Source organism: Rhinatrema bivittatum, chromosome 11, assembly GCF_901001135.1.
Source record: "Rhinatrema bivittatum chromosome 11, aRhiBiv1.1, whole genome shotgun sequence".
Lineage (NCBI taxonomy): Eukaryota > Metazoa > Chordata > Amphibia > Gymnophiona > Rhinatrematidae > Rhinatrema > Rhinatrema bivittatum.
Window position 1 is genome coordinate 43,480,540 of NC_042625.1, and position 14,665 is coordinate 43,495,204.

The 14,665-nt window shown below is 47.7% G+C and overlaps 1 protein-coding gene across 13 annotated transcripts in view; it reads left to right on the plus strand.

Moving 5' to 3' along the window:
* Nucleotides 1-14,665, plus strand: part of EP400 (E1A binding protein p400) — a 307,683-nt gene that overhangs the window by 35,549 nt on the left and 257,469 nt on the right. For all 13 annotated transcript variants that reach the window (XM_029619359.1, XM_029619360.1, XM_029619358.1 and 10 more), the window contains one exon: nucleotides 7,953-8,138. In XM_029619359.1, the coding sequence (XP_029475219.1) occupies nucleotides 7,953-8,138 (186 nt within the window). The remainder of the gene's footprint in view (nucleotides 1-7,952; nucleotides 8,139-14,665) is intronic.

The following is a 14,665-nucleotide window of genomic DNA, read 5'->3' on the forward strand; positions in this document are numbered from 1 at the left end:
CAAAGCAGTTCGACTGGTTTTGCAACATTTTCTCCTGTGCTTACGCAATCAGGCAGTCCAGGTTCTGTCCGACAATGTGATGAAGGTAGCCTACATCAACTGTCAAGGAGGCACCAAGAGTCAAGCCGTAGCCAACGAGGCGGAACAACTCATGGCTTGGGGGGAAAAACATCCTGCGCTGCTAGCTGCATCTCACATCGTCGGGAAAGACAACATACAGGCGGATTTCCTGAGTCGGAAGTGCATAGATCCAGGAGAGTGGGAACTTTTGGATCAAGCAATGGGTCTAATTTCCCTCAGATGGGGGACACCCCACATGGACTTGATGGCGACGCGAGACAATGCTAAGGCCCCTCACTTCTTCAGTCGCAGAAGGGATCACGGCACAGAGGGAGTCGATGCGTTGGTGCTTCCCTGGCCAACCTCAATTCACCTGTACGTGTTCCCTCCTTGGCCGCTAGTGGGCAAAGTTCTACACAGGATAGAAGTTCACCCAGAGAGCATGATTCTAGTGGCTCTGGAATGGCCCCGACGTCCGTGGTTTGCGGATCTGGTCAATCTGGCGGTGGATGGGCCCCTACGACTCTGACATCTTCCGCATCTTCTTCGTCAAGGCCCTATATTTTTCAACCAGGCAGATCGCTTTTGTCTAGTGGCCTGGCTTTTGAAAGGAGGAGATTGAGGAAGAAAGGGTTATTCGGAGGAAGTAATTACTACGCTGCTGCAAGCCAGAAAAACGTCTACCTCTCTATCGTATATCAGTGTGGAGCTCTTTCGAGATGTGGTGTTGCGAACGAGGGATTCTTCCCAGGCAAGCTTCTATTGCTCATATTTTGGCCTTTTTGCAAAACGGCTTATCCAATTCCCTCCGTGTACAAGTGGCGGCCCTAGGCTCTCTTGTTGGCAGCTCAGTAGCTGTGGATCCTGATGATTCTGCTGTTTTTTCTTCCAATTTTGTTCTTTTGCTGCATAAAGCATATCTCGCCAGGAAGGCTGTGGGGCGGCGTTTTTCCAGGCAAGAGAGTCAGCAGTGTCTGCGGTCTAGGAAGAGATCCAAAATCTTGCGGACTAGTGGTGCGACCAGGATTCAGCGATTCCTGGGTAAGGCTGCACATCAGATGCTGTGGACGAGGCCGCGGAAGATTCGGAGGTGGAGCCTGAGGCGGATTCTTCTTCGGCGGGACAAGATCCGGATGAGGGGCTGGTCAAGCCTCAGCAGTTGAAGGGGACGATCCAAGATGGTTTGTTTTTTCCACAGGGAAGAACTGTGGCCCCGATCCTCTGTGTCCTTAAGGAGCTGGGAATTAAGGTTTCGTGAGAAGAATCTGATCAGGAAGAGGTGGACCCAGACATGGATGGCTTAAGAGGTCCGGCAAAAGCCTTCCCTTTCATAAATCGGTGAATAAGTTAGTGGTTAGGGAGTGGGATACTCCAGAGACCAGTTTGAAGGTTGATAGAGCAATGGATAAATTATATCCACTACCGGAGGACACGCTTGAATTGTTGAGGTTGCCGAAGGTGGGTACCTCAGTGTCACTAGTTACGAAGAAAACAACTATTCCAGTGGCCGGTTCTGCAGTGCTTAAAGAAATGCAAGAAAGGAAGTTAGAAGTCCATCTCAAAAAGATCTTTGAGGTGTCTGCTCTGGGCTTTCGTGCTCCGGTGTGCAGCAGTCTTATGGTTCGTGCTGGTCTATTCTGAGTACAGTAGCTGCAGGCTAACAAAGTGATGTCAGCATCAGAGGCAAAGCAGGCCGAGTAGCTGGAAGCCATGGTGATCTATGGAGCATATGCTCCAGGACTATGATGTCAGCGTCTTGGCCAGGTGGCTTTTTTGGTTGAGGACCTGGTCTAAGTCACAGTTAGGGGTTTAGCTTTTAAAGAGAAACTGCTTTTGGAGAGGACTTAGAGGAACTCGTAAAGCATCTGGGAAAGAATAAAGGGTATAGGTTGACGGAGGATAAGCCGAAGGGTGGAAAAAGGTCCTTTTTTACGTGGCCCCGCTTTAGAGGGAATTGGCGGTTTCGGCAGAATAAGACTTTGGGAGGAGCCCAGAGACAAGGCATTAGGAGGCAACAGTTCTGGAGCCAGTCCTTTTGAGGCCAGAAGCCGAACAGAGATGGTTCTGGCCAGAAGGCGTCTAGATCCGAGGCCAGCCCACTCCTCAGTGCTGGTCATAGGGGGTTGGTTGACTCTCTTTTCTATGAGGGTCATGACAGACCAATGGGGGTCCTAAGTATGATAAGACAAGTTATACTTTAGAATTTGCTTGTCCTCTAAAGGACTTGTTCATGGTCTCTCCCTGCGTTTCCATAAACAAAAGACAAATCCCCACTGAAGACAAATCGCCTAATACAACCTTCCCGGTAAATGTCACAGCTTATGCACCCCCCTCTAGACCCCAAAAACTTTAATAGTCTCCTCCTCCCCCTATTCATCACCTTCTGCCTCCTAGCTCTTTCTCTACCCCCCCTCCAATCGACATCTCCTTTTCTCCTAGTTCCACCCCCCCACCTATTAATTATCTCCTTCTTGTCCTCAACCCCATGTATATATTTTTTGCATACATAAGAACATAAGAAATTGCCATGCTGGGACAGACCAAGGGTCCATCAAGCCCAGCATCCTGTTTCCAACAGAGGCCAAAAACCAGGCCACAAGAACCTGGCAATTACCCAAACACTAAGAAGAACCCATGCTACTGATGCAATTAATAGCAGTGGCTATTCCCTAAGTATAATTGATTAATAGCCATTAATGGACTTCTCCTCCAAGAACTTATCCAAACCTTTTTTGAACCCAGCTACACTAACTGCACTAACTACCTTCTCTGGCAACAAATTCCAGAGCTTTATTGTGCGTTGAGTGAAAAAGAATTTTCTCCGATTAGTCTTAAATGTGTTACTTGCTAACTTCATGCTAACTACATTTTGTACAGATAATTTCTTTAACCTTCTCTTATTTCTTGTTTATCTCACTGTTATCATACACCTGTACATAAGTTATCTTTGTATTATTTAACTTGGTTCCTTGTAAAGGCTACGCCTAACTGACAGCACTCTGTCAGATTTTCAAGTTATATGTAAACCGATACGATGTGCAAACGGATGTCGGTATATAAAAAAATGCAAATAAATAAATAAAAGGCGGGTGATCCAGGAAACCCACCATCCCCATAGAAGAATGGGGGATGGGGACCGGGAAGTACTCCATTTATTTTGAGGTCCCAAAGAAGAAGAGACCTTCTGCCTGATTTTGGATTTAAAAAAGGTGAACATGGCTTTCAAAGTTCCTCATTTTCAAATGGAGACCCTGCGCTTGGTCATCGCAGCGGTGTGCAAAGGAGAGGTTTTGGCTTCTCTAGATTTGACCGAAGCGTACTTACATATCAGAGATTCCTGAGGTTCATGATCTCGGGACACATTTTCAATTTTGCACCCTTCCATTCGGCTTGACGACTGCTCCGAGGACCTTCACCAAGGTGATTGTTGTGGTGGCGGCAGTTACCAGGAAGGAGGGCATTCTGGTTCACCCGTATCAGGATGATTGGCTTATTCGAGCAAAGTCAGAGGTTCTTTCCAAACAAGCAGTGGCGATGGTAGTACAATGGTTAAGATCCCTGGGTTGGGTAGTGAATCTGTCAAAGTCATCTAACCCCTACTCAGGTGTTGGAGTTCCTGGGGTACGTTTCAACACCAGGATCGGGAAAGTCTTTCTCACTAGGGAACACATTTGCAGACTACAGAGGCAGATTCGTAGTTTGTTAGAGAGTGAGGTTCCCAGGGTGTGGAATTGCCTGCAGGTTCTTGGTTCCATAGCTTCCACGTTGGAATTGGTTCCTTGAGCGTTTGCTCATATGAGGCCTCTGCAGAGGGCATTGCTTTCCTTGTGGAATCTGTTGTCAGAACAGTTTCATCTGCCTTTGCCTCTTACGGAGATAGCCAAGTCCAGTCTCTCATGGTGGCTTGGTCGAGGTGTAGACTTGGAAGTTTCGAATTGGATAGTGGTCACCACTGATGGTAGTCTCTCTGGTTGGGGAACTGAATGCCCGACTCAGTCAATGCAGTGGACGACGGAGGAGGCATTGTGGTTTATCAATTGCTTAGAGACAAGAGTGACGCAGTTCGCATTGCGGGCCTTTCTACCTCTCTTACATGGGTGGCCGGTAAGGATTTTGTCGGACAATGCGACAACAGTGGCTCACATCAACCAACAGGGTGGTACCAAGAGTCGGGCGGTGGCTCAGGAGGCCCAGAAGTTAATATGCTGGGCAGAGCAACATCTGGAATTATTGGCAGCTTCTCTACATAAACGGGATAGACAATGTGCAAGCAGATTTTCTCAGTCAACAGCTGGATCCTGGGGAGTGGAAATTGTCAGAGGAAGCAATGCAACTTGTCTGTCGCAAATGGGGCATGCCCCACATGGATTTGATGGCAACTCAAAGGAATGCTAAGGCTCCATGCTTCTTCAGTCACAGAAGAGAACATGGAGCGGAAGGGGTCAATGCCTTAGGGCTCCCATGGCTACAAGATATTCTCCTGTACGTACTTCCACCTTGGCTGCTGGGGGGCAAAGTGCTGCTCGCGAATAATCTGGGAAAGTTGATTCTAGTGGCTCTGGAGTGGTCTCAGTGGCCATGGTTTGTGGATTTAATCAATTTAGCAGTGGACGAGCTGCTGTGTCTTGCTCATTTTTGAAACTTCTGCACCAAGGTCCCATATTTTCAGATCAGGCGGCTCGCTTATGTCCTGCGGCTTGGCTTTTAAGAGGAAGTGTTTAAGGTGGAAAGTGTATCCTGAGGAGGTCATTTCCACTCTGCTACAAGCTAGGAAGACTTCAACATTCTTAGGCTTCGTGAGGGTGTGGAAGGTTTTTGAGACTCTGTGCGCAGAGTAGGTGTTTGAACCTACTCGAGCGTCTGTGGCACTCATTTTGACCTTCTTACAACGAGTCCAGGTGGCGGTGTTGGACTGTCTTAGAGGCAAAGTGCAGAGAGCAGCCCTAGCTGCATATCCAGATGTGCGTTTTCTCTGGAAGGGGGGGGGGGGCGGCGAAGCATTTGAGGCTTCTGGTACGGAAGTTGTGTTCCCCCTGGAGCCTTAACTTGTCCTCAAGGAGATGTGTGCGGCTCCATTCGAGCCACTTAGAAGGGCAACTATGTAGGATCTTACCTTAAAGGTTGTTTTTTTGGTGGCAATTTGTTCAACTAGAAGGATTTCGTAATTACAGGCTCTGTCATGTAGGGATCCATTTCTGAGGATTACGGATGCTGGAGTTTCTTTGCGTATGGTTCCTTCCTTTATTCCGAAGGTGGTATCGTCGTCTCACTTGACTCAATCGGTTGAGCTTCTGGACTTCCCAAACCTGGTCGCGGCGGTGCCTTACGCGAGAGAGTTGCATCTCTTGGATGTAAAGCGAGCCTTGTTACAGTATCTCAAAGTCACTAATAGCTTTCGACTATCGGATCATCTTTTTGTGGTGTGGAATGGTGCAAAAAAGGGACATAAGGTTTCAAAATCCACCGTAGCACGGCGGTTGAAAGAAGCAAAGGTTTGGCATACATCTGTCAGGGCCATACTAACCGTGAGGGTTTGAAGGCTCACTCTACTCAATCTCAGGCTGCATCTTGGGCGAATGTCAGCAAATATTGCCACAAGATTTGTAGGGCAGCTAATTGGAAGTCGTTGCACACTTTTGAAAGACATTATTGTTTAGATATCCAGGCTTTGGTGAAAGTGTATTTCGAGCAGGACTTTCGCAGTCCCACCCTGTTTAGGGAAGCTTTGGGTATATCCCAGGAGTCTGGACTGATCTGGGTATGTACAGGGAAAGGAAAATTGGTTCTTACCTGCTAATTTTCGTTCCTGTAGTACCACAGATCAGTCCAGCGTCCCGCCCAGTTGATATGGAGCGAATTAGAGAGTCCACTCGATCTATTACTGTAAATAGGCTGTAGAATGGCACAGGTTTTGTTTGGTTTCTCATATTGTGACTGTTGGAAAGATTTTTCCATTATAAGGTTCCTCTTCCTACTGCTCATTTAGGGGGACAGGATTATGTTACTGGTATTTATGTTCAGAGATTATCTTGGCTTGGGTACAGGTCAATACTGAGGGACTGCCACACCAGGTTAAGTGGCAGTGTCAGCAAAACTTACTCTGTTTCAATCTGCTGGAAGGGAGGCAGAACCCAGGAGTCTGGACTGATCTGTGGTACTAGAGGAACGAAAATTAGCAGGTAAGAACCAATTTTCCTTTTCCGACTGACAGTAAGCGCGAACTTACACTTTAAAGCAAGCTGTGGGTACAAAGTCCGCCCAATCTTTCGATGGCTTTTCCTATGGATAGAATTTTCCTACAAAAGTATGTGCAAAGATTTGGAAATGCAGAATCTGCGTCTGCATGTTCCCATGTTCCCTTCCTCCATCCTGGACCTAACCACGCTCCGGGAGGCCTCCTTTTGGTGCGGCTGAAATTCCATGCATGATGGAAGAATGCACGGACTTCCAACTGCATTGAGGGAAGGTGATTAATGCAGATGAATCGGTTATTTACTCTTTCGGATAGTAGAAAGACTAGGGGGCACTCCATGAAGTTAGCATGGGGCACATTTAAAACTAATCGGAGAAAGTTCTTTTTTACTCAGCGCACAATTAAACTCTGGAATTTGTTGCCAGAGGATGTGGTTAGTGCAGTTAGTATAGCTGTGTTTAAAAAAGGATTGGATAAGTTCTTGGAGGAGAAGTCCATTACCTGCTATTAAGTTCACTTAGAGAATAGCCACTGCCATTAGCAATGGTAACATGGAATAGACTTAGCTTTTGGGTACTTGCCAGGTTCTTATGGCCTGGATTGGCCACTGTTGGAAACAGGATGCTGGGCTTGATGGACCCTTGGTCTGACCCAATATGGCATTTTCTTATGTTCTTATGTTCTTCCTAGCCCTAGAAATTGCTGAAAACGAAGCTGTTAATTTCCTCAGTGGCCATCATGTCGATGAACATGGCAAAGTTGACAGCTGAATTAAAAACAGCTGGGGGAACTGTGGTGGCGCCAAACAACTAATGCAACTATTGAAAAACTGCATGTACAATAAGAATTAACTTAAAGACATTTCTCCTATAAGATTTATAAAAACAAAATGAATAAACTCACACGTTTATTTATTTATTTATTTAATTAATTTATTAACATTTCTATACCGGTATTTGGCAGAGCCGTCATATCGGTTTACATCGTGACATGATACAATTAAAACATATTAAAATAACATTACAAACAATAAAACAATGATGCTAAAAATTTAACTTCTAATACACTTTATAATAAAAAGGTCCTAAACGTACAGATACTCAATGTTGAACATTTGACAGACAGTCTTACTCATCTTCACTTGTCAATTGGTTCTTATTTCTCATTTATTGTCACCTTGGTATATGATATATATCAAGCACACTCTACCACCCACATCTCATATTTAGTCTCTACACTTTGGCCCTGGGTAATTGTCCCTTTTACCGATTGGATAAATGGGCCCTGGTCTTGCAGCCCTGTCTAGTTGCCACAGTATCAATTTCCCGACTACTGCTGATAGGTCAGGCCCCTGTCTCCGACTAATCCATCACTGCAGTGTTGGCAGTGGAACTGAGGAATTCTTATGTGGCTTATAACATTTAGTTGATTTTAACAGCTATTTTTTGTGCAAATCTAGCCTTAAGGAGGGTAGCACAATTTGCAGTCTCAAAGTGGCTGATTCTAACCGTACAGACACATTTAGCTACTAGTATTTTAGTTTTAGTAGATAAGTGACTTGCAGAGCAAAATGTAATTTCATTGAGGCTTAATAACATTTTAAGATAATGGCCAGGTATTAACCGGAAATACTTTTGTTGGTGCTGAGCTAGTCATTTAATAGAGTTTTGTGTTAGGATGGGCACTGTTTGTCTTGCAGGAAAATCAAGTCCATCAGCGGATAGCGGAGCTGAGGAAGGAAGGCCTTTGGTCCCTCAGGAGGCTTCCCAAGCTCCAGGAGGCCTCCAGGCCCAAGTCTCACTGGGATTACCTGCTGGAGGAAATGCAGTGGATGGCGACTGATTTTGCCCAGGAGAGGAGGTGGAAAATGGCCAGTGCTAAGAAGGTAAAGTGGAAATGATATCTTTTACTTATTGGGGGATTATTATTTCAATACTATTTGTGTATATATCACTGTACAGTTACAGGGCAGACTCTTAACATTGCAGAAAACAAAGCACAGAACTGTCAGGCCGATGCAATATAGTGCGCTCAGGTCTAGCGCTTCGTATAACACTCTATTAGATGCGTGTTTTGGATGTGCTAAAATGATCCCTGACGCAATACAGGGATTAGCACATCCAAAGCACGCATCCAGTTGCGCGCATAGCTAATTATGCTCATCACATGCAAATTCCATGTAGATGAGGCTATTAGCTATTACCCCACCATGCCAAAAATTGCCGTGTGCCCAAGGTGTCTATTTTAATGAAGCAGATTTAACGTCTGCTTGGGAGCCGGTGTTAAAGCGATCACGCTCAAGGGCTCAACAAAAAATCCTGCTTTCTGTGATTCCTCTTAGGGGGAATCACAGAAAGCCGAATCCCCAAGGTCTGGCCCAATTGGAACCCCTGCTGGCAGTAAGTGAATAAATTAATATTAAGTGTCAGGCACTTAATATTAATTTATTCACTCCTTCACTTACTGCCGAATAGTCCATTCACTGTCAAGTCAGTGAAAAGGACTAATCCTCTTTCAGAACGCTGTCCTGAAAGGGGGTTGGCCCTTTCACTGACAAATATCAGGATAGGAACCAATCGGGAACAGCCCTGCCGAAAGAGGGGAGGGAGCTCTGGCCAGGCTGTTGTGGGTGCACAGCCATGTCTCCTTGGCACCTGATGCAGTGTGCTAGGGACGCACAAATTACCCAATTCCTAGCGTGTAGTGAGATGGACTCAGGACCAATGGGTCTATGCTCCCCTGATAGCAGATGGAGACGTAGTCAGATTTCAAAGCTGACGTCACCCTAGATACACCCCTTCAGTATTTCTCTGTCTTCAGCAGATGCGGACATGCTTTCCCTATGGGGATCGCTGTACCTTTTGGAAGAAGAAATTCTACTTTTAAATTGGAGAAAAGATTGAGCCCCGCTCTCCTGAGGTGATACCTAAAGGTCCCTTCCCCCAGTTGAGAATTCCTGAGGTAATTCCCAAGATCCCTCAGAGGTGTGCCTTGGTCCGGTAGCTGGTTTCCGGTGTGGAATTTTCTGCTGAAGCAGCTGGAAGGCAGCAGGTGCAGGAAACCTAGCTTGGTGCTGATGGCCAAAGCCCTCTCCCCCCACAGCCAGAGACTGTCTCTGTACTCAGCCAGTAAGCGCTGAGCCCAGCTAAGTGTAAAAAAAAAAAAAAAGAAGAGTATTTCCTCCCAATTCAGAAACTTTGGAGGGGTTTTGGTAAGACTTCCTCTGGTCTCCTTGTTCGGTACAGTGTACCGACATTGTTCCCAAGCCCGTTGGGGTAAGGGGAAGTGAGCTTCTGAGCAGGTTAAGCGGGCCCCCGGTGGGCTAGGCCTCACTTTAGGCTTAGTCGGCACACTGCATGGTAGGCCATGTTTGCACCATCTTGCACACATTTTTGTGCCTATATTGCCCACCGTAGAGCTTCGGTATGTGAAGTGTGTGTTGGCTCTGCGAATGCACTATGCGCATAATGTCGTACGCGTACATATGCACACAGCTTACTAGGCGCAGAATACATGAAAATCTGGGCACATGGGTCTCAGTCTTTTGGGAGGTCTCGGTCTTTTCGGAGTCGGCAGCCCAAGAGAGGGTCTGGCTCGGGTTCAGGTTCGTCCCAAAGCCCCCAATGAACTTTTACTGACCCACCCTTGGAAAGAGGAGATAGGGGATCGACTGTCCCTCTTCTACCAATGGTAGGTCGAGATCACTTCGGCAAATGGGTACTGGAGAACATATGAGAAGGATATGCGCTGGAATTTCGCAGCATTCATTGGGACATATTTATGATATCTCCTTGCCACTCCCATCACAAGAAGCAGGCAGTAGAGACTACCCTAAGGTTCCGCAGGATGAGGGCTGTAATCCCAATACCTGCGCCCCAGGAAAATATGGGGTGTTATTCCATCTATTTCCTCATACCCAAGAAGGAAGGTTCCTTTCGCCCCATCCTGGACCTCAAGAGCATGATTAATTTCCTCATGGAAACCCTAAACTCCGTGATAATGGCCATACAGTCAGGAGAGTTCTTAACTTCCCTGGAGCTATCCAAGGCCTACCTACATATTCCAATCTGGCAAGAATATTGTTTCCTACTCTTTGCAGTACTGAGTCACCATTATCAGTTCTGGCCACTGCCCCCAGAACATTTTCCAAGATTGTGGTGGTCGTGGTGGCAGCGTTGAGAAAAGAGGGAATCCTGGTGCACCCTTACTTGGACGACTGGTTGATCTGGGCAAAGTCTGTGGTAGAGAGTCTCTTGGCGACCAACAGTGTGATCTCCTTGCTTCAGGAACTCAGTTGGGTCGTAAACCTGGACAAAAGCAGTCTCAGACCCTTCCGGTCCTTAGAATATCTGGAAGTCCGATTTGACACCAAGCAGGGCAAGGTCTTCCTCCCAACCACGCGGATAAGGAAGTTGATGTCCCAAGTGCATCTGTTGATGAACACGATACACCCGATGGTGTGGAGCTATCTTCAAGTCCTCTGTTTGATGGCGGCAACCCTGGAAGTAGTGCCGTGGGCGAGGGCACACATGCAACCACTTCAAAGCTCCCTGCTGTCACATTAGAACACTGTCTCAAGACTATTCAATTCACCTCCACTTACCATGGAGGTATGCTCTTGATTCCAGTGGTGGCTGCTGGAAGCTCATCTGGGCAGGGGTGTACCCCTGTCTCCTCTGAACTGGCTGGTCTTCACGACTAGACACGAGCTCCAGGGCTGAGGTGCTCACTATCAGGAACTGATGGCCCAGGGGCATTGGACCAAGGAAAAGGCCCTCTGGAACATAAACCGCCTGGAAGCCCGGGGAGTCAGATTGGCATGTCTACAATTCAGCCACATACTCCAAGGTCAAGCAGTCTGCATGACGTCGGACAATGTAAGAACGGTAGCCTACATCAACCGCCAGGGTGGAACCAAAAGCCACCAAGTGTCACAGGAGATAGATTTCCTTATGGAATGGGCAAAAATACATCTACAGATGATCTCAGCCTCCCACATTGCAGGAAAAGACAACATCAGAGCAGACTTCCTAAGCAGGGAGAGTCTGGATCCAGGAGAGTGGGCGTTGTCAGCCAAAGCCTTTTAGCTGGTAGTAGATCACTGGGGTCTCCTGTCCATCAATCTGCTGGCTGCATCTCACAATGCGAAGGTTCCCCGATTCTTAAGTTGTAGAAGAGATCAGTTTACCCTGGTAATTGACACACTTGTTAAAACCTGGCCGGAAGAGGAGCTGCTATATGCCTTCCCTCCATAGCCCTTCCTGGACAGGGTCATTCGCAGAATCGAGCACCTCAGGGGATTAGTCCTACTAGTAGCTCCAGATTGGTCCACGCATCCATGGTATGCGGAGATTCCTGGTGGAGACCCCCCTGTGCCTTCCACCGCACCGGAACCTGCTACAGCAGTGACTGGTCCTTCGCAAGGACCGATTCTGTCTTACGGTCGCTTGATGAAGCAAGGATATTCGGCAGCAGTAATCGCCACCTTACTCCATGCATGGAAGTTCTCTTTGTCCCTAATGTATGTGTGGGTCTGGAGAGTATTTGAAACCTGGTGCGAGGAACACAGTGTTTCCCCTCAGACGATCAAAATCCCATTAATTCTGGAATTTTTGCAGGACAGCTTGAATAAAGGTTTGACCCTTAACTCCTTAAAGGTCCAGGTTGTGGCTCTCTCCTGTTTCAGGGGCGAGGTGAATGGAACTCGCCTGTCGGCTCATCAGGACATGGTCTGTTTTCTGAAAAGGGTGAAGCAAGTCCAGCTACCACTATGGTGGCTGGTTCCCTTGTGGAATCTTAATCTAGTATTGGAGTTTTTGGCAGGGCCCTCCTTTCGGCTGTTGTGCTATCTTTCCTTGCTTTTTTTAATCCTGAAAATGGTGTTACTGGTGGCTATATGCTCGGCACGTTGCATCTTTGAACTAAAGGCATTGTCGTGTTGGGAACTGTTCTGCCGGATGATTCCAGGAGCGTTATAACTTCGTACCGTTCCATATTTCTCGCCCAAGGTAGTCTCAGAGTTTCATTTGAATCAGTCCATTTCGTTGCCATCCCTAGATAAGGACAAGGAAGAATACCGCCTCCATTTGAATGTCAATAGGTTTTTGGTGCGGTATCTGGAAGTTTTAGAACCGGTCCAAAAGACGGACTGCCTGTTTATCCTTCATGGTGGAAGGAAGCAGGGCGAACCAACTTTGTGGGCTACCATAGCTTGCTGGATTAAGAAGGTGGTCACAGGAGCCTGTATGGAAGCAGGAAAGCCATTACCCCTTTAGGTTAAAGCTCATTCCACTAGGGCTCAGGCGGTCTCATGAGCAGAAATTAGACTGCTGTCTCCCGTTGACATCTGCCGAACGGCGATGTGGTCCTCCTTGCACACTTTTTCCAGGTCCTATCACCTGGACGTTCAGGCCAGCTTTTGCAAGGGCGGTGCTAACCAGACCACGGGCAGCCTTCTGCCCCAATCGGGAGTAACTTTTGTACATCCCATTGGTCCTGAGTCCATGTGGCTACACATTAGGAAATGGAGAAATTACTTACCTGATAATTTCGTTTTCCCCACAATGAAAATCAGCCGACCCATCCAAAGGAAGAAGCCATAGGGGGCAGACTGGCCCTATTCTACAAAAGATGGTCGAGATAACTTCGGACAAGTGGGTCCTATCCATCATTCGAGAGGGATATTACCTGGATTTCCACCACCTCCCTCCGGACAAGTTTGTGGAATCTCCCTGCCATGACCTTTCCAAGAGAATGGCAGTGGAAGCTATGCTGACCAGATTACTAGCCTTAGAAGCACACCGGTGCTTCCACAACAAATAAATACTGGCCATTATTCCATCTATTTTTTCATTTCCAAGAAGGAAGGAACGCTCAGACCTTTCCTGGACCTCAAGGCGGTCAACCGTCACCTGAAGATTCCTCACTTCCGCATGGAAACCCTATGCTCGGTAATAAGGGCGATACAACCGGGAGAGTTTCTTACCTCCCTGGATCTGTCAGAAGCCTACCTACACATTCCGATCCATCAAGAGCATCAGCGTTTTCTACGCTTCTCGATCCTGGACCGTCACTACCAGTTCCAGACACTACCTTTCGGGTTAGCCACTGCACCCTGGACATTCACCAAGATCATAGTGGTGGTGGCAGCAACACTGAGGAAGGAAGGAATCTGAGTGCACCCTTATCTAGATGATTGGCTGATCAGAGCGAAATCCCCAGAGGAAAGCCACCAGGCAACCAACAGAGTCAAAACTCTACTGGAGAGCCTCGGGTGGGTGGTCAAACAAACAAGAGCTGCCTGCAGCCTTCCCAATCTCTAGAATACTTGGGAGTCCGGTTCGACACCAAACAAGACAAAGGTCATCCTGACACCGACAAGGAGATCAAAACTGATGACCCAGTTACGAACCCTGTTGTGCGAATTTCAACCCACAGCATGGGATTACCTACAAGTTCTCGGCCTCATGGCATCCACGCTGGAAGTAGTCCCATGGGCGCGAGCTCACATGAGACCCTTACAATGCTCACTACTATCACAATGGAATCCACTGTCCCAGAACTGCGGCATACGGCTTCAGCTCCTGGACAGAGTTCGGGTCCAACTACGATGGTGGCTACAAGAAACCCATCTGAGCCAGAGAACGAGACTATCCTCCCCAACCTGGATCCTACGCATCACGGATGCCAGCCTACGAGGATGGGGAACACACTGCCAGGAGCTAACGCCCAAGGGAATTGGAACGTAGAAGAGTCGTGATGGAACATCAATTGCCTAGAAGCCCGGGCAGTCAGAATAGCCTGCCTAAGGTTCGGTCACAGACTCCGAGGCAAAGCGGTCAGAATAATGTCGGACAACGCCACAACAGTGGCCTACATCAACCGTCAGGGTGGAACCAGAAGCCAACAGGTGTCTCTGGAAATAGACCTCCTAATGTCATGGGCGGAAGTGAATCTTCAAGAGATCTCAGCCTTCCACATTGCCAGGAAAGACAATGTTGCAGCGGACTACCTCAGCAGAGAAAGTCTAGATCCAGGAGAATGGAAACTGTCAACCACAACATTCCAATTGATAGTAAACCATTGGGGAACACCAACCATGGATCTCCTGGCAAACTGGTCCAACGCCCAAGTACCCAGTTTCTTCAGCCGCAGGCGGGAACCCCAGTCCCAGGGAATCAATACCCTGGTACAGACCTGGCCACAGGAGACTCTGTTATACGCCTTCCCGCCTTGGCCCCTATTGGGCGCGATCATCCATAAGATAGAACACAACAGGGGACCAGTCCTTCTAGTGGCCCTAGACTGGCCAAGAAAACCGTGGTACGCAGACATGCGAAGACTGCCGGCAGGGAAACCCCTGCAGCTACCTCCACACAGAGACCTGCTCCAACAGGGACTGATCCTCCACGA